This window comes from Carassius auratus, chromosome 26, assembly GCF_003368295.1.
Source record: "Carassius auratus strain Wakin chromosome 26, ASM336829v1, whole genome shotgun sequence".
Taxonomy (NCBI): Eukaryota; Metazoa; Chordata; class Actinopteri; order Cypriniformes; family Cyprinidae; genus Carassius; species Carassius auratus.
In genome coordinates this window covers 15,448,633-15,475,543 of record NC_039268.1, presented here as the reverse complement: position 1 = coordinate 15,475,543, position 26,911 = coordinate 15,448,633, and the positions used below count along the sequence as shown (strand labels likewise).

The window sequence follows — 26,911 nt, the reverse complement described above, 5'->3', positions numbered from 1 at the left end:
TTTAGAAATAATAAATACAGTATTACAAATATTAATAAGCTATTACAAAAAAATCGATAAAAAAAAAACGTAAATACGATATAAATCGTATTTAGGCATGATCTTGATTGCCGATGTAACTAAAAAAAAAAGTCCGACCGGATTTATAATTTATTGTGTATCACGCACATATACTTAATTTATTTATTTGCATGTTTTTCGTTCATATGTGACCCTCTGATTGTTTACTGTGGGACTGGGGGAGGGGACAGTGTTCTCAAACACAGGTTATGGGCTATGGGTTATATCATCTCTCATCATCTCCCCACCCTTTGCTCCACCGCAGCGCCGACTCACACCCATAGACCTCGAAAGACGGGACGGACGGTGAACGGAATACACAGAATGAACATGGGCGGGTCTTAGTGCGTGCAAGTACTTTCTTATTGGACAGGTCTAATTATCACAAAAACGAAGGTTTGTTTTGACTCTTAACCATATATTTAAACAAAATTAGTATTAATGTTTGTCGAGAATGCTCTTAATCATTCGCAATTATTGTCCAGACAAATGCTCGTATAACATGCACACCGCCGTGTCACGTGGTATATGTTACTTTTCACTTCGCTGTAGAAGCTTGGACCAATCATAGTAGTTTTGTGATTACTGACTAAGACTTTTATTTAATGATTTTATAGAGATTATGTTATAATATTTATATTTGTTTCCCGGATAACAGTTCTCTGAATTAATACATTTAAACGATTACACATTATAGTGTATATATGTATCGAATTAAAAGAACAGTGTTTTGGGATTTGAATGAAACTCAATTGTGCGTTTGTCTTTCTGAGCGCCCAAGCGCCCCTTTAGGAAGACAAGTTTGCGTCCCATAATGAACACTAACAGATGCCAGCTGATGCTCACACCTCACCTCAAACACTGCGGCATCATCCTATAATCTCTCCCCTTCTCTCTCTCTCTGTCTCTCTCTCTCTCTCTCTCTCTCTCTGACACACTTCTGCGAGTGAGTGTTTAAAAAGACGCGGATCTAGTAGCCTTGGGTTATTCTCAGTTCTCTTCATACTGCATGACCATCACAAAGGTAAGAAAACCCATAATTATATATAGGCCTACACTTAGCTGTAGTTTTCCATACTGTGTTCCAAACTGTGTTTTTTATGTAATTTATTATTACTATTAGAGGCTATTTTTGAAGGTGATAGAGCGACTTTTGGAGACCTTAGAATATAATTTGATAAATTGCCAAATAAGTGTACATTAGATAATTCTACCAATTGATTGAAGAAGGCTTTCTTTGATATTCCAGATTGTTTTCTTGTAACCTATCTCATCTTATATAGTCTACTGTGTTAATTTTGGTAACATTGCAATAAGATCCCATTAGTTTTAATGCACTGACATAACTAACAATTAGCAATACATCTGTAACATCATGAGCCTGATTAGTTAATTAAAATTAATAAAAGCCTTAGAGGTAGGCTATTTTTATTGTTAGTACATGTTAACTAATAGGCTAGTTATCTAATGTCAACCCATAAAAACTTATTTTAAAGTGATATTTGTTTTATTGTGTTTATTTTTTTTTAGACCTTTTCACTATCCCTTCCAGAGCTGAACTGACGCTTACATTAGATGCATTTCTGTAGCGAAAATGTTTTCAATGTTTTTCTTTAAAATGAAGGATAAAAGTTTTTATTTATTTATTTTTGTAACATTGACAGATATATCACATCAATTAGAACGATAGTCCTAGTTCACGTTAAAATGAAAATTCAGTCATCGTTTTCATTTTTGGATGAACTATCCAGTTGAGTGTCCATTTTCCATTTGTAACCCATTATAACCACAACCACAGTTGTGATAATCTGAATACAAATTATATTTTTTATCAAACAAGCAACCTGGACATGTATTCTAATTTTAAGCCTACTCTTTAAAAATACTAATACAAATAATCATTATCATAAAACACGTCTGTCAGAGCACTAATGTTTAGTTGAATCATCTTGAATATGATCATTCTTTATTATTAAATGGAGGAAATGGCCTGGTTGTATTGCTGATTGAGACAGACAGACACTCAGGGGAGGCCAGGTAAAGAAAGACAGTTCAGAAGGGTTGCCAGGTGTCAAAGTCCTGAGGGTGAAACATGTCAAAGAAAGGTTTGGTCGTGTTCAGACACGTCCATGAGCCATGAGTGCTGCTTTAGTCTGGGTCTTTACCTATACATATATGACTCTGGCTCCTCCATTCTTACTTTTTAATGATACTTTGTCTGTACATTTGCAATAGTTCAGTGAATATTCTCAGCATAGGCTTTTTTATTTATTTCTTTATTATTATTATTAATTTAGCAAATACAAGAACTAGAGTTGAGGTGGTCAGTTAATGGACTAGCAGATTATTGCCGAACAGTCAGTTGAGGAGGATAAACGATACATGATTTTGTCTCTATGGTTTTGAAAAAGTTCACCAAGATACATTTGTTTGATCAAAAATACAGTAAAAACTGTAATATTGTGAAATATTATTACAAATTAAAAATACTTCTTTCTGATCATTCAGAAATCATTCTAAAATGCTGATTTGGTATTGGAGATAAAAAAACTGAATCAAATCTAACAGATGACATTCGCTCTGTCTTGACCTGACATGGAATCCACAGGGACTTTCTTTCATTTCGTCTTGCTTTTGGTGAAGGTGGACATCTGTGGATGGAAATGCACACCCATATATTGATTCAAGGTTGTTGTTTTTTTTTTCTTTTTTAGAATAGCAGTCCATCACTCAGTTGTTGAGCTGTTGGGCAAAGAAACAAGTCTACGTATTCTCGACAATAATGTTAGGTTCTCTTGACGTAATCGTAATACCGCAATACTACTTTCTTTGACCAAATTTAATCTGAGCATGCAATAAATAAAAATGTCTCGTTCATCTAAAAAGTTAATGTCAGAACAAGTACATAGTTCTTGCTGAGCAAATAATAAATTAGCTATGCCTCAAATCTTCTTATAAGCCTTAGAAATATTTCATTCTTATACACAGTTCATTTGAACTATGATCTTGACCTCTGAGTAATGGTACTATGTGCAGTAATAAAATATAGACACATGGTCCTCAAAAATTAGCACAGAAACCTCAATAACAATCAACAAACATCATTAAAAAAAGAGCTCATAACCCATACAAAACTAATAACTTACAATGGTGACAATAACAGCAACATAAATCAAGTCAGCAAACAGCAAAACAATCATGCTGCTATGCATGCTGGGAGCTTACAAACAACTCTTAACAAATAAGCAACATTGCTAAATATGAAACAACTCTTATACATACATAAATGTTGTTTCATATTTCATACTGAACAATGTTGCTTATTCGATATCCCTACAGTATATACATATGTGTGTGTGCGTGTGCGTGTGTGTGTGTGTGTGTGTAGAGAGAGAGAGATACATCCATAATCTACCAAACAAAGCAGTTTGTTGTATTTTTAGCGTCACATTAAAGTTACTGTACCCACTCTAAAAGCCATCAAGCAGCCTTTCCCAGCCTCCTCTCTTCTTAAATGGGTTATTGAGTGGCATGGAATCTTCCTGACTTCACATCCCTCTGTAATGCTTTAGTCATTATATAGTTTGTGTGTGCAGCACATCCCTGCTTTGTATTAGTCAATAAACATATTGATTTAGTTTCAGGTTTCATAAACTCTTCTAAATGTCGTAGTGTTTAGATGAGCAGATGGCTTTATTGTTTGCAATATTAGGATGTACATTTTCCTTCATTTAGGCAGGTGAACAAATTAATAGACATTCATGATGTATATAAACAAATTTTATGTGGATGTATTTAGTGTCCAATGTCTATTATGATACACACTAATACATCAGACGTTTCCCTTTCATCGTCTGTTTAGGGGAGAAGTTACTATTTTGTTATGTTGATCATGTTAACATAAATTTGATAAACAGCAGTTGTTGCACAAATGTAGCACACTTAATTTATGAACTAAAAATACTGATCACTGAGTTTTCGAGGAAGCCATAGTTCCTTATTAACATATTAGCTATATTATACGAATCAATACTGTGTCTGCTAGCAGAGTGAAGCCATGTGACACATATGTACTTTCCACCCATACTGCAAACATTATTATATCCTGTGATTCACTTTGTGAGCTTCAAGTGATGTTGCACAATTTTGACTTAACAAGCAACTACTATTCTTGATATAGCTGAATACATAATCATAGACTGTTTTGTTTCTCAGGGACAAATTGGAGATATTTATATCCAAAAGTTTCTCTTTCAGGACTAGCAGATTGGTGAGCCTCAGTAGCTGGATTTTCTCTCTTAAAAGGGAAATTCAAATGTAAGCTTTGAAAGTCAAATTAAACAGTCCCACTTTTTGAAGAAAAAAAAGAGCAGTGCAAATGAGTCATGTCCTTCAGCTTTAGTACATTGGTTATATATTTGCATTTTTCCTTACTCAACACATACGTTGACAAACTGTTGCTCACCTTAAAGATTTCACCAAACCCAAAAGTAGATCACCTTATAGCAGTCCCAAATGAAAAGTTTTAAATATTTGCTAAGTAAATCGCATGGAGCAAACAGTTTACCGTTCCTGGCTGGTGGAATGATTTTTACAACCCCTATCCTTTCTCTGTCTAGCTTGTACTTATTTGAACAATGCTTGAAACTTGGTATGACGAGCACTTCCTGTGTCTGTTTGCCTCTTTAAGATGAATCGCTTGATGTATTCACAAATTGTAAGTCACTTTGGGTCAAAGTATCTGCTAAATTAATAATGTATATGTAAGACAGAATGTATGGGGTAGGCATGTGCAAAATGTGTTCTAACCTGTAAATTTATTTATTTTTTTATTTATGCAAACAGACTATTACAATATTTACAAAATGCAGAAAACAAATTCAGAGACCAACATAACATACATATCAGTACGATATGTGTGTGTGTGTGTGTGTGTGTGTGTGTGTGTGTGTGTGTGTGTGTGTGTGTGTGTGCGTGTGTGTTAGTGTAACTGGGTGAGGGAGTAGAAATATATGAATAAAGGGGGCTGTAGGGAAGTACAACAGACTTAACCAAAAAAAAAAAAAGAAAAAAAAAAAAGATTTATATACACGCATACATATATACACACATAACAATAGCAATAGTACTAATCATAACAATAATAATAATAATAATAATAATAATGATGATGATGATAAATCCAATCAATAAGAATAGACAAATGGTAATAATAGTACTATCAGTCGTAGTAATGATGAACATATATCAACAAATATTTCTTCCAGAATGAGGGGGAGGTTAAAGGATCAGGAAAAGGACAAATAAAATAGTAGTAGTAGTAATAATAATAATAAAAATAATAATAATAATATTGACGCAGCCATTGAAAGTAATGCTAAGTAGTAGTTGCAATAATAATAATAATAATAATATTGATACAACTATTAATGATAAGGTATTGTAAAGCTGCCTCTGACATCCCTCGTGGCCATGGCATATGATAGACCCCCGCCAGGGTGTAGTTGCAAGGGGTTATCAAGGTGAGGTGCTTCGGGGCCCAGGGTCACCAAATCCACACTCATTCCCAGCCGTCCCAGACATGCCACGCTTACTCTGTCTAGTGTGTTTTTTTTTGTTTTTTTATATATATATATATATATATAAATATGTCTGCTTTCATTGTAATCCTCATGATATGTTTGTCAACTAGTGTGTAATACATTTAAAAAAGTATGGCGTGTAACATGGAGCAGCCCAGCACAAAGCCCAAGCTGCCATGTCCACACCACACTTACCCTATGTGTGTTTTTTTTTCTTTTCTTTTTTCTTTTCTTTGTTTTGTTTTTTGGCTTGCTTTATGGTCCAAATGACTGTGTGTGCACATCATCTAACATGTGATGCATTAAAACAGCGAGGCAAGTGCTGGTCCAGCCAGGTTAAAAAGTACAAACTGGAGGGCGAAAGCCCAAGGACCCCGGCCCCACATCGCACCCACCCACAGCTAATCAAAACCATACATGGGACCAGTATGCCACAGCCAGCCCGGGTCCAGAAGCAGCAAGAGAGAGAGAGCGAGAGCGAGAGAGAGAGAGAGAGAGAGAGAGAAATTTAAATTTAGGTTTTAACATGGTTGCTTCAGAAACTACTTTTTAATCTCATGTTTTCTTTTCAGTTATGTTTAGGTTAGGGTTTAGTGTTAGTACATTATTTTTTTTATTTCAAAGAGTGTTAACCTTTAAGCACCGCTTACAGAACATTTCATTTCGGAACTGCCACAATACGTACAACAACCAGTGTAATATAACATTGCCAGATCCTTTTTTCCTGATAAAACTAAATGCTCTTTTTGTGCAACTGACTGGCATTTCACTTTGTCAATGTTTTGAAACATGCGAGAAGAAATTTCGTTGTGCAGAAACGCCTTGAATTTCATTGAGCCTTGGTTGTTTATTTAGAAAAAAATATATATTTTTTTTTACTACACTTACAGATAAGAACAAGATTTTATTGTAACATTTTGTGTTGAAATCTGTAGACATGATCAAGCTTTTATTGCTATCTACAACCGCTATCATGTCACTGGCTTATTTTTGGACTTAAGGGGTGTCAGTTAACAGATACTGTTACGGACTCAGTTTCATGATCTTGCGTAGGTGCAATAAAGCAATAAAGTTGTTCGTTTTTATCATTACTTATTCAGGACATGCACTTATGTCCTCCTTCCAGATCAAACTTCACCTACTTCACCTTCTCTGCAAGAGTGAAGAGTTGAGACAGGATAAACAAACTCAACCAGACCCTCCTAGAGCCCATCGCTGAGATTTATCATATCAAAACACAGTCTTTCTCAAGATTGGGGGGCAATTAACATAACAGTCAGTGACTTGGATACTTCAAGACAATACTAATGCCAGTGCCCCATCCTCACGGTCAGGATTTACTGAGGCCTCAATGGCCCAGAAACTGAAACCAGGCGGTGTATTGTCAAAATGCAGATCTCCTCATTCAAGATCAAGCACCTTTCCACACTGAAAGATCTGGACCCATAGAGCTTTTCCTCTGTTGTAGCTGGCTGTTAGCATAATGTCTGTAATCTCTGCACATTAGTCAGCTCTGGAGGCCTCCAGAAAGCTGTGTCAAGCTGCTCTCTAATTGCTTAGATAACACATCCTGACCTCATCGCTAATGGTTCTGTCTTTTAATTTTTTTTAGTTTTTTTTTGTGATTGACGTTCGCCTGCAGCAAGTCATTGATTCCTATCCTCCTGCGCTTTGCAGGTGTTCAGTTACTAACTCGCCTTCCAGGTAAAACTTGAAGTCATCTGATAGAGATGATACTTCTCCTACTTCCGTCTGCTCTTTTTAGACTAAACCTTACCTTACCTTTGGACTGGACTCCGTCCCTGTGTGTGTTTACGCTTCTCATATTGAGTTGCATCCAGTAACTCTACCCCTTTTACGACTCCAGTCCTCATTTCCTGTGTATTTGTTTTACCCTGCTTATTTACATAGCATAATCATATTTCTATCAAGCCTCTTGCTGTTCTCAGATAACACTTGGTAATGACCTGAGCTTTCCTTGTTGTACAGTAAAACAGAAAAACAGCCTTTTCTTCGGCTCAGCAGACAGATTCAGATTTGAATGCCATGAGAATGGGTGATGTCAAAAATTCACAATATATTCTTTGGGGAGAGAAAATGAACAAAAGCACGCACATCCAGAAGAATAGAGAAACTAAATATAGGTCCTTGAACAAAAATAGAAAGGCAAATGAAAAGAAGTTGTCTCACCACAACTCCATGGAATAAATAATTATTTAAAACCTCACAGAATCAAGCAAAATTGTAAATATTGCAGTGGTTTTAATCTTTCCTTGCCTCAAATGTTTTAATCGCTTTATATTAAAGCAGTTAAAATGCCATAATTGTTTGTGAGATTCGTTCTTGTGAATAAAATCTAACGGTCTGTTCACTGAATTGATTCATATTCTGATTGAGTAGTTTGTATGCATGATCTTTGTGTGACTTGTTTCAGTGAAAATATTGATACCTTTGGCTGTTTATTAGAAGATTGTTATATTGATGCATTTGTGAGTTCAAATAAAATACACAACTGTCAATACATATATTGAATATAGAAGTATAAAGACATTTTAACATCCTAGCCCTAGTGATGAATGTACAGGAAATCACTGAGGGGATTTTTTCCTATCTTTCCTTTCTCACACCTACCATCTCCTGTGCTTTCTGCTGTGAGGCGCCACCCATTTAGGGAGTGTGCACACATGATCTCTTACCTGCTTCGCTCACAAACACTGGACATGCTGCTGGCGTTCTGTCCACATTTACTGAGGTTTAACACCAGTTTTCTAGCCGTCTTTAGGATTTTCTTCCTTTATTGTCATCTTTTCTTTGTCTGTGATGTTTTAAAAGAGATCTTAAATGGAATAACTCTGCCTGTGGAAGTGGCATATAGGCAGATTTTCTCTAGTTTTGTTTCTCCATCTTCACCTCTGTTCTCTCAGGTCTTCGTGTTCTCGGCACAGACAGGGTGAGTAGTTTACACAATTCATCTTGATGTTACAGATGGATTGCATTCTCACTCGAATGAACCATTGAGATCTTTAAAAACTATGTTAGTCCATTTCAGGGCAGATGGAGTTTGGAGAGATATTACAATGCGTACTATAATTATAGTTATCAGAATCAGAATGAGCTTTATTGCCAGGTATGTTCACACATACAAGGAATTTGGAGAATGGTACTACATATGGTACTGATACTGTTACTATTATTATCTGCATGTCGAGGCTTAAACTTTTTTTGGTTATGTTAATGCAGTAAACAACAGGAGCTGCTACAAACAAGCCACAAACAACAGAAAAAAATAAATAATTGTAAACATTTCGTCTAGAAAGATGGATTTAAATGTCATGTTCCACATTGTGTCTGGATGGCATCTACTCTTAATGTTTAAGTTACTTTATTGATTATGCTTCAAACATTAATAAGAAGGTTGTGGTATTGCCATGATTTTTATATCTATTGTTACCTACCACCACACCCACACTAGATAATCCATCACTTCGTTAATTATTACACCAGGCTTTGAAAGCTGAACAACTCAAACATATACAAATCCTGCCACAGAAGGATTTCCTCATATGCTTGACAGCGTTGCAGTGTTTCATGTTCCTTACTTAATTTCAATATATTTTAGTATGGATTTATGGTAAAAAATTTCTAATGAATTACAGTACGTGTTTTTCCATGCTCGGCCTGTATTGCCTAAGACTGTTTTCTGGTCCACGATGCATTGCATTTAAGGGAAGATTAGTATGTTAATCACAGGTGTGTTTAAATATATGTGCAATTGTTTTGTTTTTTTTGTGTGTGTGTACTTCGGTATACTATGAAATCAGCTGAACATTTTTAGTTGCATATAGTTGCAGTTCCAGTCAGGCATATAAACCGTCTGTTTTAGTCACCATGTTCTCCAGATTTGAATCTCCACACTCAGAATTAAATTGCACACAACTCGGATATGTAAATCCAGTCGTGGAAACACCAGACTTTTGGCAGTTTTATCTTGCTTGTCTATCTAGTACCTGTTAACTTTATCTTTCCATCAAAATCAGTCATGCTGTTTTCACAAGGCATTTATCTACAAAGTCATCAGGGTTGTTGCAGATGTTTCTGACAGGCATTTTGTTTGTGAAATTGTTAGAAAGTTGGCTAGTGAGGTTTTTTGTTGTTGTTTGTTTCCTGCAGAAGGTGAAACTTATTATGCCCACGTGGAAATCTTTACGGGGCAGCTGAGAGTATCATCAAAAAATAGCAATAAAATGTTATAATCAAACACGTATCAGATGGATATGTGTAGTTAGAATTCTGTGGAAATCTGTGTAGCTCTCTGTGAATTTGTGCCAAGTTAAGATTATGTACAAGTCTAATGATAATTAATTAATCTGTAGATGTATGTTTTTTTCTCAATTAATTTGAACTTTTTGTTCATCAAAAAATCCTGAAAAAATGAACCACACAAAAGTATTAAGCAAGCAAAACTTTCTTGAGTACCAAGTATTTAAAAATTATTTCTGAAGGATCATGACTCATGTGACAATGATGAAAATTCTACTTTGCCATCACAAGAATATTAAAGGTCTAAAATATATTAAACTAGGAAATGGTTATTTTGAATTATAATCATCTTTCGCAATATTCGTTTTTTTCCCCTGTATTTACTGAAAAAAATACATTAATACATTTAGCCCAGTGTCCTTCTTTAGACAGATGTGGACATATAAGGCTAAAACTAAAACTAAAAACAACAGCTTTATTAAATAGAGTAATTTTAGTCAATATTATTGCAGTTTTTTGATGCACGCAATTGCATATTTCACTCTGACCTGGAGGCTGCTATATTTGCGTCATGGACATTCACTTCCAGTTAACTCTATTAAGATCCTTTGGAAAAGTAATAAATGAAATCATAATAATAAGGAAAAAACATGGCATTGATTAGAACTTAGTATGGTCTCCATTCTCAGATTGTGTCCTTAATCTTTACTGATCAGTTGTTGCAGGCCAATTAACGTTTATGTTAGTGTTCTGTAAGATCTTCAGCATTCTATAAGCTGATTTCATGATCTTCACTGAATGTTAGAGTTACCCAGGAAAAATACTCTTTCTACACAGAACTTTCAGCCCTCATGGGAGCCACTTATGAATAAGTTTTTTTCAGGTTAAAAATTTGTGATGCAAGGTTTTCTCTCCCCCCGTAGGCCTGTTTATGTCTTTTTGTTTAACCTGTGGCATTTTGGCATCAGCAGTAATGTCAAATGTGTATCCATCTTCTGTTTCAATCTAGATGACATGGCGTCCTCAGTACCGTAGTTCCAAGTATCGCCATGTGTTTGGAAAGCCGGCCACAAAAGAGAACTGCTATGATGGTGTCCCCATCACCCGGAGTGTTCATGACAATCACCTCTGCACCGTCAACCCTCGCTTTATCGCCGTCATCACTGAATGTGCAGGGGGTGGGGCCTTCCTGGTACTGTCCATCAATCACGTAAGTGAAACGCACTCATATCCGTGACTAGCACTGATAATATATGGGCTGTAAATGCTGTTGTGTTTGCATCATTTATACCCACATTAAATTTTAAGACTGATTAAAACACAGGTTAACTATTTATTTCTTCTTGACATTTTTTTGAATATTTCTCTAGTGTCATGATATTGTGATGTATTGTTGTTTTTCAGTAGATTAGAAAGTATCCTGTTGAATTAAAGTTAAAAAGAAAAAAAAAAATCATACATTTTTACCATGATTTACAGAAAACAGACACTAAGATGTCATTCAGTGAAACTATCTTGTCAGGCATATTTACCACAAGAATCAGTTTATGGCATTTTAAAAGACTAATTAATTTTCCCTCAAATACTATACTATTAATTTTTGGCCATTTGTCAGCAATACTGTTTTAGTCATTTAAAAAAAAAATAGTATGCTCACTTATTCTTTTATATATTTTAATATGTACAGGTCAGAATAAGTATGTTGTTTCAATTTTTCATTCTCTAACAAGCTACAATAGAAGTTTTCTTGTTTTAGGTAAGTCATTAGTGTTTTCACAGTGTACATTTTTGGTAAACTGGATGGAAACAAAGGTAGGTCTATATGAACCAAAACTCAGAAGTTGTACCCAGTTTTTTTACATTTAGGTTAAAGGACAACTTGGTGAGCTACTTAAGTTACTATATACTATACTATAGTATTTTATGTATCACTTTTCTTTAGGGTAAATTAAAACCTTTTAATCTGCATATTTATGAGCTTCTATTATTTTATAGCCTAACATACAAAAATAGCTTCTCGACCTTTTCTTTTTGTCACACACACTCTTCTGTTCTGACACACTTTAGCTCTCTGTGTGCTTTTATTGGTCTGTTGGTCTCTCATGTTCAGTCAGGTATTACCTCATGTCTCAAGAATGGCACAGGTTACATGAAAGCCTTGAGGCATCTTTCTGTATTGTCTGTCTTTTCTCCTTTCCCCCAATAAAAAAATGCTGTCTTAAAAAGTAGTGTTATATTATTGTTTACTTAAGTGCACAATTAAATATGCTTTTGTAACAACATATAAAATACAATGGTCTAACCACACAATTCAAGTTAATGCATGTTTCAACATTTCAACATTTCAGTGCCTTTACCCAGAACCAATGCCCACAGTTTAGATATAAAAAAATGATAAAGTCAAGTTTCGTCACCTGTTAACTGAGTCATATGTGTTACGTAATTGTTTTTTGGCTACTAAAGGATGTTCTCCTTGTTGAGACTTGTGTCTTTTGTAAACACATTTCTATGCTATGAGTCTTGGTCAGACTTGCAATGACTTAGATCTAGTTTTCCGTACTACACTACAAACAGTCTGATCTGTAAAATATCTAAATATCTGTATAAAAAGTAAATTGAGAAATCTGAATGTAGAAGGTATAATTGAATATAAGTGTCCTCAACAATCTTGTCATTTGTTTTAATACAAATTTTGTGAGATTTATTTTTTAAAACAGGCAAAACATAAACAATGTTTTATATATAGTATATACTTTAGTGTCACATGATCCTTCCGAAATCATTCTAATAGTTGATTAATTTCTTAAGCAACGTTTATTCTTAGTATTGATGCTGAACTGCTTATATTATTGTGGATTCTTTGATAATTATAAAGTTTAAATAGCTTTTATATGAAATAGAAGTATTGTGTAACATTATAACATTATGTCTTTTCCAGTATTAACTTCTTTTGCAAATCTAACCGTCTCCTAATTTTTTAAACTGTACATTTTATAAAATTTTTATAGCATTTTTTTTGTAACAATGAAAATAATATTAACCTAAATAATTACCTGTTTTTATTTAGGTTAAATATATGATTTAACATTACTTATTCCATTTAAGATAATCGCTGGTTACAGCTTTTTATGTTGTAGATAATTTTATCAGCACAGACTAACTAGGCCATGCTAAATATACTTCAAACCTTGACCCCATGGTTGTCTTCTCTATATTTACACAAATATCAGTGTGTAATTATCTGTGTGTCTTCCCAGACCGGCAAGGTTGACCCTCATCATCCGAAGGTTTCTGGTCACAGAGGCAATGTACTTGACATCAAATGGAATCCCTTTAATGACTTCTGCATAGCATCTTGTTCAGAGGACACCACAGTAAGTGTCAAGTCAAGTCACCTTTATTTATATAGCGCTTTATACAAAATACATTGCGTCAAAGCAACTGAACAACATTCATTAGGAACACAGTGTGTCAATAATGCAAAATGAAAGTTAAGGGCAGTTCCCCTTATGAAACAAGAATATATTGCCATATATTGGAAAATATCATGTAATATATTAGGCATATATTCTTTTATATATTTATTTTTTCCAATATATTTAAATATATTGAAAGCGGCAATGATTTTGCAATATATTATATAATATATGTATCATCAATATATTATTAAATGTATTCAAATATATAATATATTAGAAAATAAAAAGGGAAAATAATATATATCAATATATCACAATATATTTTAAGAAATATATTGGTAAATATATTTTCCTTTCGTAAGGGTCATCATTGAATTCAGTGATGTCATCTCTGTTCAGTTAAATATTGTGAACATATAGTGTGCATACACTCATGCCAAAAATATTCACATTTTACTGACTAAAATGGATCTGATTATCTCATATCGTACATATCCCACTTTCTACCTTCAGATCAGTAGCTGATTTCAGACAGAAGTTCTTGATACATTTTAACAGTGTTTTCACAAGTATCTACAGTTGATCATTTGTGCCCATGTTTGTTGTTCAGGTAAAGATCTGGGATATCCCTGAACATGGTGTTTTGAAGAACATGACACTGGCTCGGAAGGAGCTGCAGGGTCATTCACGACGTGTCGGACTTATTGAATGGCATCCCACTGCTAACAACATCATTTTCAGTACTGGCTATGACTATCAGGTAAACATCCTTTCTCATGGAATGAAGGCAGACAAGATTTCTGAGAAATGGTCCCCAGGTAGACATTTAAAATATTCACAGTGATAATAAGCTCTTAGCACACATCACCTTTAATAATCCTAAATCCTAAACTTTTGTTGCAGTGGCCAGAGTCGAAATAGTTGTATTGTTTCAGTATGTTAGCAAAACAAGTAAAATACTTAAATATTTTTTTAAGGATAATGGTTAAATTATTACTTAAATGTTTTTTTTTTTTTTTTAAGAATAAAATTTCATTGTTTAATAAGTGCAACTCTCCATCAGAGGTTAAGGCATAAATAAAAAAAAAACATAAACCAAACAAAACCAGGCAAAATAACACTATATTTGTGGGTAAATAATAGTCTTTAGGGTTTAATAGTCTTTATATACCATTGGTGTTAATATTTAATTAAAAGTTACAAGTTACAATTGTAAACCTGCAGTTTTGGTATATTTAATTTACAACCTGAAAGAGACCCAAAAATCTGCAGTGACCTTATTAATATTGCTGGGGGATCTCTTAAATAATTGATTATACATACAGCAATTAGTTAGACAAGCAGCATTCCAAAAACACTCTAATTAAAAAAAAACTATATATTTATTATATTAATATTGAAAACAGTTGTGCTGCTTTATTTTTTGTGAAAACTTTTGTACAGATTTGTACAGAATTATTTGATGAATAGAAATTTTGTAACAATTAAAAAAAAAACACTTACTGACTTTTGTATGGTATAGTGTACATGCATTAGATGCCAGTAAAAGTAAATTAATTTACCTTAAGTGTGCTTGTTTGTGTGTTGATGTGTAGGTTATGGTGTGGAAGCTCGATGTTCCTGAACAGGTGATCAAGAACCCTCTGCGTTCCATCAGTGTGCACTCAGACGTGGTTCTTTCCATGTCTTTTAACACAGACGGCAGCAGACTCGCCACCTCTTGTAAGGACAAGAAGATCAGAGTGATTGACCCACGTACTGGCACACTTTTACAGGTGTGTTGCATTAAGCTTCATGTTCTTCTCTGTCTGTCATGCGTATGTTTTTGAGGGTCATATTTTTATCATCACACAACTTTATCCCAGTAATTAGTCCACACTTAATTTAAATTATGAACTGGGACTTACACAGAATATCATATGTGTATTTGCACAGAAATGTGCCCCTCTGACACCACACATCCAAAACTAACACCTTAAAATCTTTACCCAGAGATCTTCCATTCACACTGTAGTGTCTCTTCATGTGACTCAGATAATCAAGACTTATAGAAACTTGATTAAAGTCATTTTATAAGACATGGTTGATAGATTTTTTTTCTTCAACAAGTACAGTATATTTTTTTATCAAAGAGAATGTGCATTTACTTTTAAATCTCACTTAAGTGTAATGTGTGTTTTCAGGAGACCAACTGCAAATCACACAAAGCCAGTAAAGTGCTATTTCTTGGAAACCTGAAAATGCTCCTCTCTACGGGCAATTCACGCTGGAACCATCGTCAGATTGCACTCTGGGATCAGGTAGGTGATTCTCAAAAATAGGCTTCATTATTTTGCTTTTTTTGTGAAAAGCTAATTTTTTATTTATTAATTATTAATAAATTTGTGATCTGAGCAACTATGGCTAGACTGCCTATAAAACAGGACTGTAACCATGTCTTGAACATCAGGGAACCATTATCCAATAATGGAATAAAGTATAAAATAATAAAATGGTAAAGGAAATAGTAGGTCTAATTCTAGTAGGGAAGTAATCATTTTGAACCATTTGCAAACAATATTTTAAATTAAAAACTAGTGCTGGGCAATGATTAATCGTATCCATTTTGTGTACATAATATATGTGTGTGTACTGTGTATATTTATTATGTATATATATAAACACACCCACACACACACAAAGTATATATTTAGAAAACATTTAAATAAAATTACATTTCAAATTAAATTTATGCATTTAGGAGACACTTTTATCCAAAGCAACCTACAGTGTATTCAGGCTATCAATTTTTTACCTATCATGTGTTCCCGGGGAATCGAACCCCCAACCTTACACTTGATAGTGTAATGCTCTACCAATTGAGCTACAGGGACACTACATATATATATTTACATATACAGTACAGACCAAAAGTTTGGACAAAGCTTCTCATTCAAAGAGTTCTCTTTATTTTCATGACTATCAAAATTGTAGATTCACACTGAAGGCATCAAAACTATGAATTAACACATGTGGAATTATATACATAACAAAAAATGTGAAAAAACTGAAAATATGTCATATTGTATGTTCTTCAAAGTAGCCACCTTTTGCTTTGATTACTGCTTTGCACACTCTTGGCATTCTCTTGATGAGCTTCAAGAGGTAGTCACCTGAAATGGTCTTCCAACAGTCTTGAAGGAGTTACCAGAGATGCTTAGCACTTGTTGGCCTATTTGCCTTCAGTCTGCGGTCCAGCTCACCCCTAAACCATCTCGATTGGGTTCAGGTCCGGTGACTGTAGAGTGTGGAGGCCAGATCATCTGGCGCAGCACCCCGCTCTCCCCACTCTCCTTCTTGGTCAAATAGCCCTTGATGCCTTCAGTGTGATTGTACAATTTTCATAGTCATGAAAATAAAGAAAACTATTTGAATGAGAAGGTGTGTCCAAACTTTTGTTCTGTACTGTATATATTTATATTCATATTATCTATAAATATATTTATATATTTAAATATATAAACATAACGCCTCAAGGTTATGTATGTAACCCTAGTTCCTTGAAGGAATGAGACGCTGCATCGAAGCACTTTGGGGAACGTCCCTGATGAGACCGACTCTGAATATCGTGTGCAATCTGTCCAATGGAAGGGCGTGACGTCACCGAGCGGGGTGACGTAGCGACCAGGAAGCTATAAAAGCATGTGCCGTGCAGCTGACTTCAGCTTCAAGTAGAGAAGCAAGCGCCGGCAGGGGTGCCGGGAGTATGGCTCTGCGACGCAGCGTCTCGTTCCTTCAAGGAACTAGGGTTACATACGTAACCTTGAGGAGTTCCTTTTCAGGAACTCGAGCTACATCGAAGCACTTTGGGGAACGATGTGCCCACGCTGCTAGACTACCAAATCCCTGCCTAGTGTGTATCCGGAGAGCACAGCTAAGGCGAGAAAACAGAAGAGCCCGGAGTGGCTCGCATATCAAGATCGTAGAATCTGACAAATGTAGAGGGCGTGGACCACCCCGCAGCGTTGCAGATGTCCAAGAGGGACACACCTGCTGAGAAGGCCTTGGAGGCCGCCATACCCCGAGTAGAGTGAGCCTTGGCCCCCAAAGGAGGGGGAAGACCAGAGGACTCATAGGAGACGTTGATAGCCTCGACTAGTAGCAGGGCAGTTTTAAGTGTCAGATGTCTATCTGAGATATCTTGTATTGGCTCGAATGGAGCTTTACAAAGAGCCTCTAGAACCACAACCAAATCCCAGGGGGGAACACGGGACCGTACTGGAGGTTGTAGCCTCAGCGCACCGAGGAGGAAACGTGTAACTAGGGGGTGTCTACCCACTGACTGATCATTGAAAGGGACATGGAAAGCAGCTATGGCCGCCACGTACACCTTTAAGGTGGAGTGGGATAACCCCACAGAGAGACTAGCTTGTAAAAACTCCAGAACTGTACCAACTGGGCAGTTAACAGGGTCAATGTGGCGATCTCTGCACCATGAAGTGAAGAGTTTCCACTTCAGGGCATACAGTTTCCTCGTAGAGGGAGCTCTGGATTGGAGGAGGGTCTCAACAACCTCGGTTGAGAGACCAGCTGCTAACAGTTGTGCCCCCTCAGGGGCCACACCCACAGCTTGAACACATTCGGGCGAGGGTGAATTATCGTACTCTGCGCCTGTGAGAGTAGGTCTGTCCTGATCGGTATCTCCCACGGAGAGCCGTCGAGGAGGGAGACTAGATCTGAGAACCATTTTCGGCCCGGCCAGAACGGGGCTACTAACAACAGACGGACCCCGTCCTGGCGTACTCTCGCCAGAACTCCCGGGAGCAGAGCGATAGGGGGAAATGCGTACAGACGAAGCCTCGGCCAGGTATCTACCATAGCGTCCAGTCCCAGAGGAGCTGGATGAACTAGAGAGAACCAGAGGGGACATTGCGATGTCTCCTGAGTCGAAAAGAGGTCCACCTGGGCTTTGCCAAACACTCTCCATATCTGCTTCACCACCTCGGGGTGAAGCATCCATTCCCCGGGCCTCGGCCCCTTCCTCGACAGTATGTTTGCTCCCACATGCAATCTCCCAGGAATATGCACTGCTCTGATCGAGAGGAGTTTGCCCTGGGACCAGAGAAGGATCTGGTGTGCCAGCTTGTACAAGGGGTGTGAACGCAGACCCCCCGGTGATTGATATAAGAGACCACTGATGTGTTGTCGGTGCGCACCAACACATGGTGACCTCTCAGGTCTGGGAGGAAATATTTAAATGCTCGATAGACTGCTAGCATCTCTAGGCAATTGATGTGCCATGTCAGTTGGCAACAACTCCACAGACCGCGGGCAGGGTGGCCACTTATGACCGCACCCCTATCGGTGAGGGACGCATCTGTCGCTAGCGTTACACGGTGACGAAGAGCTCCCAGCACCGGGCCCTGATTCAAGAACCAAGGTTTCTTCCACATGTCTAAGGCACGAAGGCATCGCCACGATTTCCCCTCAGGGAAAAGCCCTTGGACTTGAGCCACCACTGTAGGGATCTCATGTGCAGCAGGCCAAAAGGTATCACGTTGGACGCAGCTGCCATCAGCCCTAACAATCTCTGGAATTGTTTGACAGTGAGTGACTGGCCTTCTTTTACTCTCTCGACTGATGTGAGGATCGACTCGATCCGAGCAGGAGACAGACGTGCCTGCATCGTGGTCGAATTCCACACTACGCCTAGATAGGTGGTTCTCTGAACTGGAGAAAGTACACTCTTCTTGGCATTTAGTCTCAAACCCAGCTCCCCCATGTGTGCGAGAACAACACCTCGATGTCAAACCGCCATCTGCTCTGATTGAGCTAGGATCAACCAATCGTCAATATAATTTAGAATGCGGATGCCCTGCATACGGAGGGATACCAGAACCGCATCTACACATTTCGTGAATGTGCGGGGTGAGAGTTCAAGGCCGAAGGGAAGTACTCGATATTGATAAGCTTTGCCCCCGAAAGCGAACCTCAGAAACTTCCTGTGTTGTGGAAGAATGGAAATGTGGAAGTATGCGTCTTTGAGATCTATTGTGACAAACCAGTCCTCGGATCTGATTTGAGCTACAACCTGCTTGACAGTGAGCATTTTGAACTTCAGTGACATAACTGAGCGGTTCAGGTGACGTAAGTCTAAGATCGGACGCAACCCCCCATCCTTCTTTGGAACTATGAAATACCAGCTGTAAAATCCGGATTGCCTGTCTAGAGGAGGGACCACCTCGATGGGCTCCTTCCTTAATAGGGTATTCACTTCTTGTTCCATAACCAGAGCCTGCCGGGGGCCGACCACAGTCGGTGTAACCCCGTTAAACTTCGGTGGTGGATGACCGAACTGAATGCAATAGCCTTTTTCTATTGTACGCAGGACCCAATGAGATACATTTGCAGTAGTTTCAACGCTGCTAAATAATCTACTAAGGGAATCAGTCTCTCGAGACTGACCTCTGGTGTAAGAGGCCCCCGAAGAGGCGGCGAGTAGCACTCGCTGGAGGCCCCGGCGTCCTGAAACTCTGGCAGGGTTGGCAGACCGACCTCCTGAGGGCACTGAGGTGAGGCGGGCACCGTATAATGAGGTGAACCGTGCTCTACCCCAGTAGGGGCTACCCTCTGGACGTCAGGATCTTTTCATCAAGGACTTCCGGGCCTCGATAACTGTTCTTAAATCAGGCTTTTTAGCTTTGGAAGTCCCCGACTCAGAGCGTCGCTGAGGCCCTCGGTCCCATCGTGGGGGAACACGAGCGGTGACACTCTGTTTTTGAACTTCCCGGTATGAGGTGCCGTAGGTATGTGGCGTGGTCATCTCCTGCCCAGATGCACCACGAGAGCGATGAGGGAGGAGATTCTGGAACGCCGCCGCCTGTTTGCGTGCCTCATAGAACCTGTCGACGACAGTGTTGACTGTGTCGCCAAACAGGCCCAAGGCTTGAAGCGGGGCGTCCAGGAGGCAGACCCTGTCTCTTTCTTTTATCTCTGACAGGGTTAGCCACAAATGCCTCTCCGCAGCCACTAAGGCTGCCATAGACCGCCCAATTGCGTGAGCGGTCTCTTTAGTGGCGCGGAGGGAGAGATCAGCGGTATTTCTAAGTTCTTCAATATCCTCAGACTTATTCCCTTCTCCCTCATCGATATCTCCCATCAGGTTGGCCTGATAAGCTTGTAGGACTGCCATAGTATGAAGGCAAGCCCCAGCCTGACCTGCTGCCACATAACCTTTGCCCACTAGCGATGATGTAACACGAAGCGGCTTAGTGGGCAATGTCGGAGCCTTTAGAGACGATGCCGAGCCAGGCGACAGATAGCCCGCGAGCGTCTGTTCGACCTGTGGCATCGCTCTATAACCCCGCTCTCCCAGCCCCATCACGTTGCCATAGTATAGTGAATCGGGGCCAAAGAGGCGGGTCGAATATGGATGATTCCACGATCTCGATAACTCGTCATGAAGATCGGGAAAAAACGGAAGGCTCCGACGAGGAGGTGGTTGCCTCGGCTGCAGAAAGCGTTCATCTAGCTTGCTTTTCTGTGGCTCAGTATGTTTTTCGGCAGGCCATTCGATTTTTAATTTATCTACTGCCCGTGTAACCACCTCCAGAAGCTCCTCATACTGGGGCGACAGGGGTGGCGAATCCCCAGCAACAGTCACGGTCTTCAGAGGTGAAGAGCTCATCCCTCACCCTGGGGGGAAGAAACCGACGAGTGTGCTTCCGAACCCAGGGTTTGGGCACCTGATCTGGCAGATGAGGAAGGAGATAAGGACTGGCCCGTCTCCATTCCCTCAGACAGATCCACCTGCGAACCCCACGAGTGCAGCAGCCGTTATGCCTCGGGGCCAGCACTGCGAGGAATGCTGGTAAAGGCTCCCTCCTCGAAGAGAGCCCTCCGGGATCGAAGCTTCCGCATTGGCAATCGCTCACAATGCGGACAGTCGGCCCCCTCGAGAGTTCCCAGGCAAGCCACGCACAGATTGTGTGTATGCCCACTCGTAATGTAGCGAGGGCAGGGAGGAACACACAATCTATAACGTGGCTTGAAATCACCCTTTATATGTTTGGTCTTTGCTTTGACTTTAGGCATATTGAGCTGTTTTAGCGATCTTTTAATGGCTAAGGGACAGACACACCCTTCCGTTGGACAGATTGTACACGATATTCAGAGTCGGTCTCGTCAGTGACGTTCCCCAAAGCGCTTCGACACAGCTCGAGTTCCTGAAAAGGAACATAGTTTTCTTAAATATATGAATGCATGTGTTTCCTAAACACGACATGCAAAATATGTGCGCAAGGACTGGAATTGGGAACCGCTGGGCTACATCATGTCATTCACCAGTGAGAAAACTCAAAAAGTACTACAATATCAGTAAGGAAGAACGGGTTGTTGATGTTTGTCTGCCATTCTGGCTCTGTCTGCACAGCGTGCGTGAACGCGCTGATGATGTATCCTGTCTGCGCGAGCAGGATGCGCAGAGGTATGCAGATACATATGTTGACAGGCAGGTAGGAAAGCCATTTAAAACGCTCGGACACAGCGTTTTAATTGGACGTACATTTCTTGGTCCTACGCCTTCCACAGAATATAAAAATACAGATAAAAACATTTATACCACTTAACCTAATGATTACTATAGGACTGTGAAGAGACTTTCACCCAGAATAACAAAAAATGTTTCCGAAGACAATCCCCTATTGCACCTTTAAATAATTATACATTACCATTCAGAAGTTTGGCTCCAGTAAGATTTTTCTTATCAGTCTAGAATATTTTTATTAACAAAATGTTTAAAAGCACAGCATTTATTTGACATTTTAAGAAACGTTTTGTAACAATGTTTTAACTGTCACTTTTGAGTTATCTTTGTTCACATCGAAATATGTGACATTTTTGTCACTTTTGATGGCATTTTTGCCCTAAGCTAATGTCTGACTGTTTGGAATGGACCTGTCCTCTATATATAAGCTCTGTTCTGACAACATTCATCATCACTTTAGATTTCCCCCTATTGTTACAATCATGACATAGCAGTTATTTTACTGACCATTACAATGCAACTCATCTATCTTTCTGAGATGAGTTAAATACTGATCCAGGGTAGTAATAACTTTACATTGATATTTTTGGTGGTTTTGCTTAAAAAATAATAATAACATAAAATTGTAATCTAACAGTATTAGACATATTAAGTGCCAAAATCACATGTGCGTGCGTGTTCTCCAGGAGGACCTCTCTCAGCCGTGTTATTCCGAGGACTTGGACGGCTCCTCTGGTGTTCTCTTCCCGTTTTATGACCCTGACACACACATGCTTTACATAGCTGGAAAAGTGAGTACATATAACCTAAACTACCAGATCAGCAAATAGTTTGTTACTGCTGTATTGATGATACAGGTTATTAATGGATAACACAATCCTCCCTTAATTTTTAGGGTGACGGAAATATCAGATATTATGAAATCAGCCCAGAGAAGCCATATGTGCACTATTTGACTGAATACCGGTCTCTTCTACCACAGAAGGGAATGGGTGAGTACTCTTTGTATAGTTTACATGTATACACACACAAAAACAATTATAACAACATCCTAAATCTATTACTCAATTACAATGTTCCTTTGCACAAATCAGCATCTTGTTTTCACTTATCAGGATTGGTAAGTAAAAGGTTTAAATACTTTAGATGTCAGAGAAGTACTGTACTATATTTTACCTTCAGGAGAAGACACACAGAGATATTTATACTAATTGTAATTGTTCAATAGAGAATGTTCAGCTTCATCTTTATTATGACATAATTAAGCTCATTTAAAATACTTGACTGCAATTTTATCTGTAGTGTGTTATTTGGTATTGCTTCAATCAGAACATTTCTTTGCATTCTCTTCCAGGTGTCATGCCAAAGAGAGGTCTTGATGTGTGTTCCTGTGAAATCTTCAGATTCTACAAGCTAGTGACAATCAAAAGTCTCATAGAACCTCTATCCATGATTGTTCCACGAAGGGTATATACACAATTCTGTTCACACACGCATTCAAATAGAAAGAAATATGACAAAAAGTATAGCTAGTTCTCACTTTACTATGCTATCCCTGTTGATGAGGATCCCTAGCAGCCTCACAGATGTTATCGTGTTCTGTTCTGTAGTCAGAGTCCTATCAAGAGGACATTTACCCCATGACAGCTGGGAACAAGCCTTCTGTGACAGCAGATGAGTGGATCGCTGGTCTTGACAAAGGTTAGAGTCTAATAAAAATAAAAGATTTTAATATTTATTTACTAGTTGTGTGTTTTGGGTCTCTAATGCTCACCAAGGCTTCATTTAATGGGTCAAAATAAAAACAGAAAAGTAATATTTTGAAATGTATACTAATCTAATATTTCATATTTGATATCTCCCTAATATTTTTGTGGAAACAATGATAAATCAGGATTCTTTGAAAAATAGGAAGTTCCAAAGAACATTTATTCGTGACAATATTTTATTGTCACTTTTAAATCAGCTGAATGCATCCTTAGTGATTTTTTTTTAAATGGTTGTTTGCTTACTGTGTGCATTATTGCAAATTTCACAGAAATAATAAAACACTTGCTCTGCAGGTCCTGTGATGATGTCTCTGAGGCCTGGAAGTAAACTGGAGTCATATGTGGACCCGGGCTCAGAAAAAGACCCAATAGGCTCGATGGAGGCACAGCATTCTTGTAGTCGGCCAGGACTATCACCCCTGATTCAGGAACGGCTGGATGCCAAAGAAGGGAACACACGTAAACTATCCCCTCCTACCTCGCTTTTCCCATCCACAAATGAAAAGAGCAGCTCTACAACCTACGTCAGCAACGGACAACTAGATTCCACACACTGCTCGCCACCAAAAACAGAGAATGAGGTATGCTAATATAGCTTAGCAATGAACAGGTATCCCCCTTAGCACAAAAAAGTGTTCATACTTCCCTCTAATGTGCATTTATGTATCTGTTTCTGCATATAGCTACGACAAATGTTTTACAAGCAGCAGGAAGAGATCCGAAGGCTGAAGGAGCAGCTTAACCAGAAGGATGTGCGGATAAAACAGTTGGAATTGGAGATCAAAAATGTGAGAAACTCACAAGCCAATCTTTAAAAGAAAGTAATACAGCCCAGTGTCAAAAGCCTTGTCTGCTTCACTAACATTCATTCATAACATATGTTCTGCCTCATGAATTATGCTGTAAAGGTGCGGTCACATGTACAGAAGGTTAGTCATTTCTAGAGGAATCCTTGTGATCGGGAGTTTCATTTGATGGCAAAACAGTTGCCCTCAGAGTTTGTGTTCAAGTTAGTCACACAAATTTGAGCCACTGACCAAAAGCAAGTTGCTTGGATTGAAAGGAGCTTCATGCATCGCTACACTTGTGACAATGGACAGTAGACCTTTTTGCCCACGAAAATTTCACTAATGTGACCACACCTTAAGGAAACACATGGGCTACATTCACATTTCTAGTGTCTCTTTATGGAAAGTCATTCCTTGTATGCACGTTTTGTGCACATATATACTGTACAACCTTCTCTGAGATTTTTATTAGACTTTAGCACTATGCAAATGTTTGTTGTTTTTTAGCTTGTGATCAACATTTTTTTTTTTTTTTTACTATTTTAAAAATGGCCTAAATGAACATATGTGTGTTTTGTTTTATAAATTGGGTTATTTGAGATTTGGCTTGTATAGAATTGTAATGAATTTTTTTTTTTTCAGATTATTTTCTATTTAAATCTCTGTGCAAATGGATGAGCAATGTGGGATAAAAGTTTGATAATTATGCAAATGGAAATTTTAAGAACATTTGAAAATGTGCATTGTAATATTATGTTTAAGATATTTAGTTTTCTGTGTGTTCAAATGCTTATAAAAGAGTTTACCAAATCCCAGCATGCACTGAAGTGGTAGCGTTGTGGGAACTGGCTGGGGTTCACACAATATCTGAGGAAAATCGGGTTTAGGTTCAGTCATTCCTTCAAGCATTATGGACCATCTACTGAGTGCAACGTGCTTACTATGAACTGCCAAACTGGTCAAAATGCATGAAAGTACCACCTCATTTTTTTGGTTTACCGTGTTTAACTCAAAATTTTCACACACAAAAAAAGAAAAAAGCTTTTCACAAATTTGAACAAGCCATACTTTTTACAAATTATTTGAATAATGTTCTGTTTATATATGGATCTGTATATGCACACATCAGAATATATAATCGAATAAGAGCTGAAATATTTCAAGATATATACTAAATGTTGTCCAAACAACCTTGATTGCGGTCTTTTCTTTTTAAATCCTAAACTAAAATGAATACAATAATTTGGGATAAAAGCAGATAAAATAGCAAAATAAAGAGGCTTTTGGAGACTCAATAAGGCATTCAAATAAATGATTACCACAACTACACTCGTATATGAACTATATTAATATATAAACTAACAATGAACAAGACATTATTTATTCATCTTTGTTAATTTCAACATTTAATATTTATATATATATATATATATATATATATTTTTTTTTTTTTTTTTATCAAAATATATAACATTAAGTCAAGTCAAGTCACCTTTATCAATATAGCGCTTTAAACAAAAAAGATTGCGCCAAAGCAACTGAACAACATTAGGAAAACAGTTAACGTACTGTGAATACATTGCTGATAATAATAAATGCTGTTGTCACAGAAAAACATACAATGATTAAAAATTATAAAATGTAAAAGTAATGTTTCAGATCAATGATCTTTATAAGAACCGACAAAACAATTTTATTACATGAAAGAGCATTTGGCTGCTGCCTTCTAGTTTAATCTTGAATGGGCCACTTTTTATTAACTCAGATATATATTCAGAATTTAATTTAAGATTGGTCAAGTATAATCGAAAGAATCCAGATTTAAGCCTGGATATGTTTTTTTTCAATTGTGCTTCATATACAAAAAGTTTCCATGAATGAGCAATATGTGGCCCTCAGATGCCTCTACCATTCTTTTTTCACAAATTGCAGGAATTTCACTGGATTGTATCTGCCTTTTTTTCCACTTGCCACTCATATTTATAATAAATTGTGACTGATATCCATTTCCAGGCAGTTTGGGAGATATTCATGCCTTCCTGACAAACACACGCAGCTTTGACAACTGGTCAAAATGAGTTGAAAATAAATGCAATTTATTTAGTTCAGTAAATGCTGTTTAAATGCATGTTATTTCCATTGATATACCTTTAAACTGCTAATTCATCTTATTGTAATACTCAAATTCACAGACGTAAACACATTTCTTATAATGCCTATAGTATTATAGTATATCTAAGTATTACTAGAATCAGAGTATGAATTATATATACTGTTGAATGGGCAAATTAAAAGGTTATAGGGGTGTGAATCTAGAGGTGCATGTAAAGTTCATGTAAAAACACACTTTGTTGAACAGATCTCAACATTTTTATTGTTAAATTATTTCATATAATTTATTTACTCTGGCACCCTAAAGTGGGTCCTGGGCCCTTGGTGGAGAACGTGTAATTTGTAGCTTTGCCTGTGCTTATAAGAATACAGTTATCTTGCAGGTGTGTCCTCCATG

At 37.7% G+C, this 26,911-nt stretch overlaps 1 protein-coding gene across 3 annotated transcripts; it reads left to right on the top strand.

Annotated features, from left to right (window-relative positions):
• The first annotated feature begins 362 nt into the window (after positions 1 to 362).
• On the top strand, positions 363 to 25,769 carry coro2aa (coronin 2Aa). 3 transcript variants are annotated; one of them, XM_026204422.1, is made up of 12 exons: positions 363 to 456; positions 10,912 to 11,112; positions 13,160 to 13,276; positions 13,932 to 14,081; positions 14,917 to 15,096; positions 15,505 to 15,621; positions 22,532 to 22,636; positions 22,741 to 22,837; positions 23,200 to 23,312; positions 23,456 to 23,546; positions 23,909 to 24,195; positions 24,298 to 25,769. In XM_026204422.1, exons 2-12 carry the CDS (start codon positions 10,912 to 10,914, stop codon positions 24,427 to 24,429), a joined length of 1,590 nt encoding a protein of 529 aa, XP_026060207.1. In that variant the 5' UTR covers positions 363 to 456; the 3' UTR covers positions 24,430 to 25,769. The 3 variants fall into 3 exon arrangements, with proteins under 3 accessions (XP_026060207.1, XP_026060204.1, XP_026060205.1); XM_026204419.1 differs by lacking the exon at positions 363 to 456 and adding an exon at positions 501 to 1,084; XM_026204420.1 differs by lacking the exon at positions 363 to 456 and adding an exon at positions 8,333 to 8,592.
• Positions 25,770 to 26,911: the final 1,142 nt, after the last annotated feature.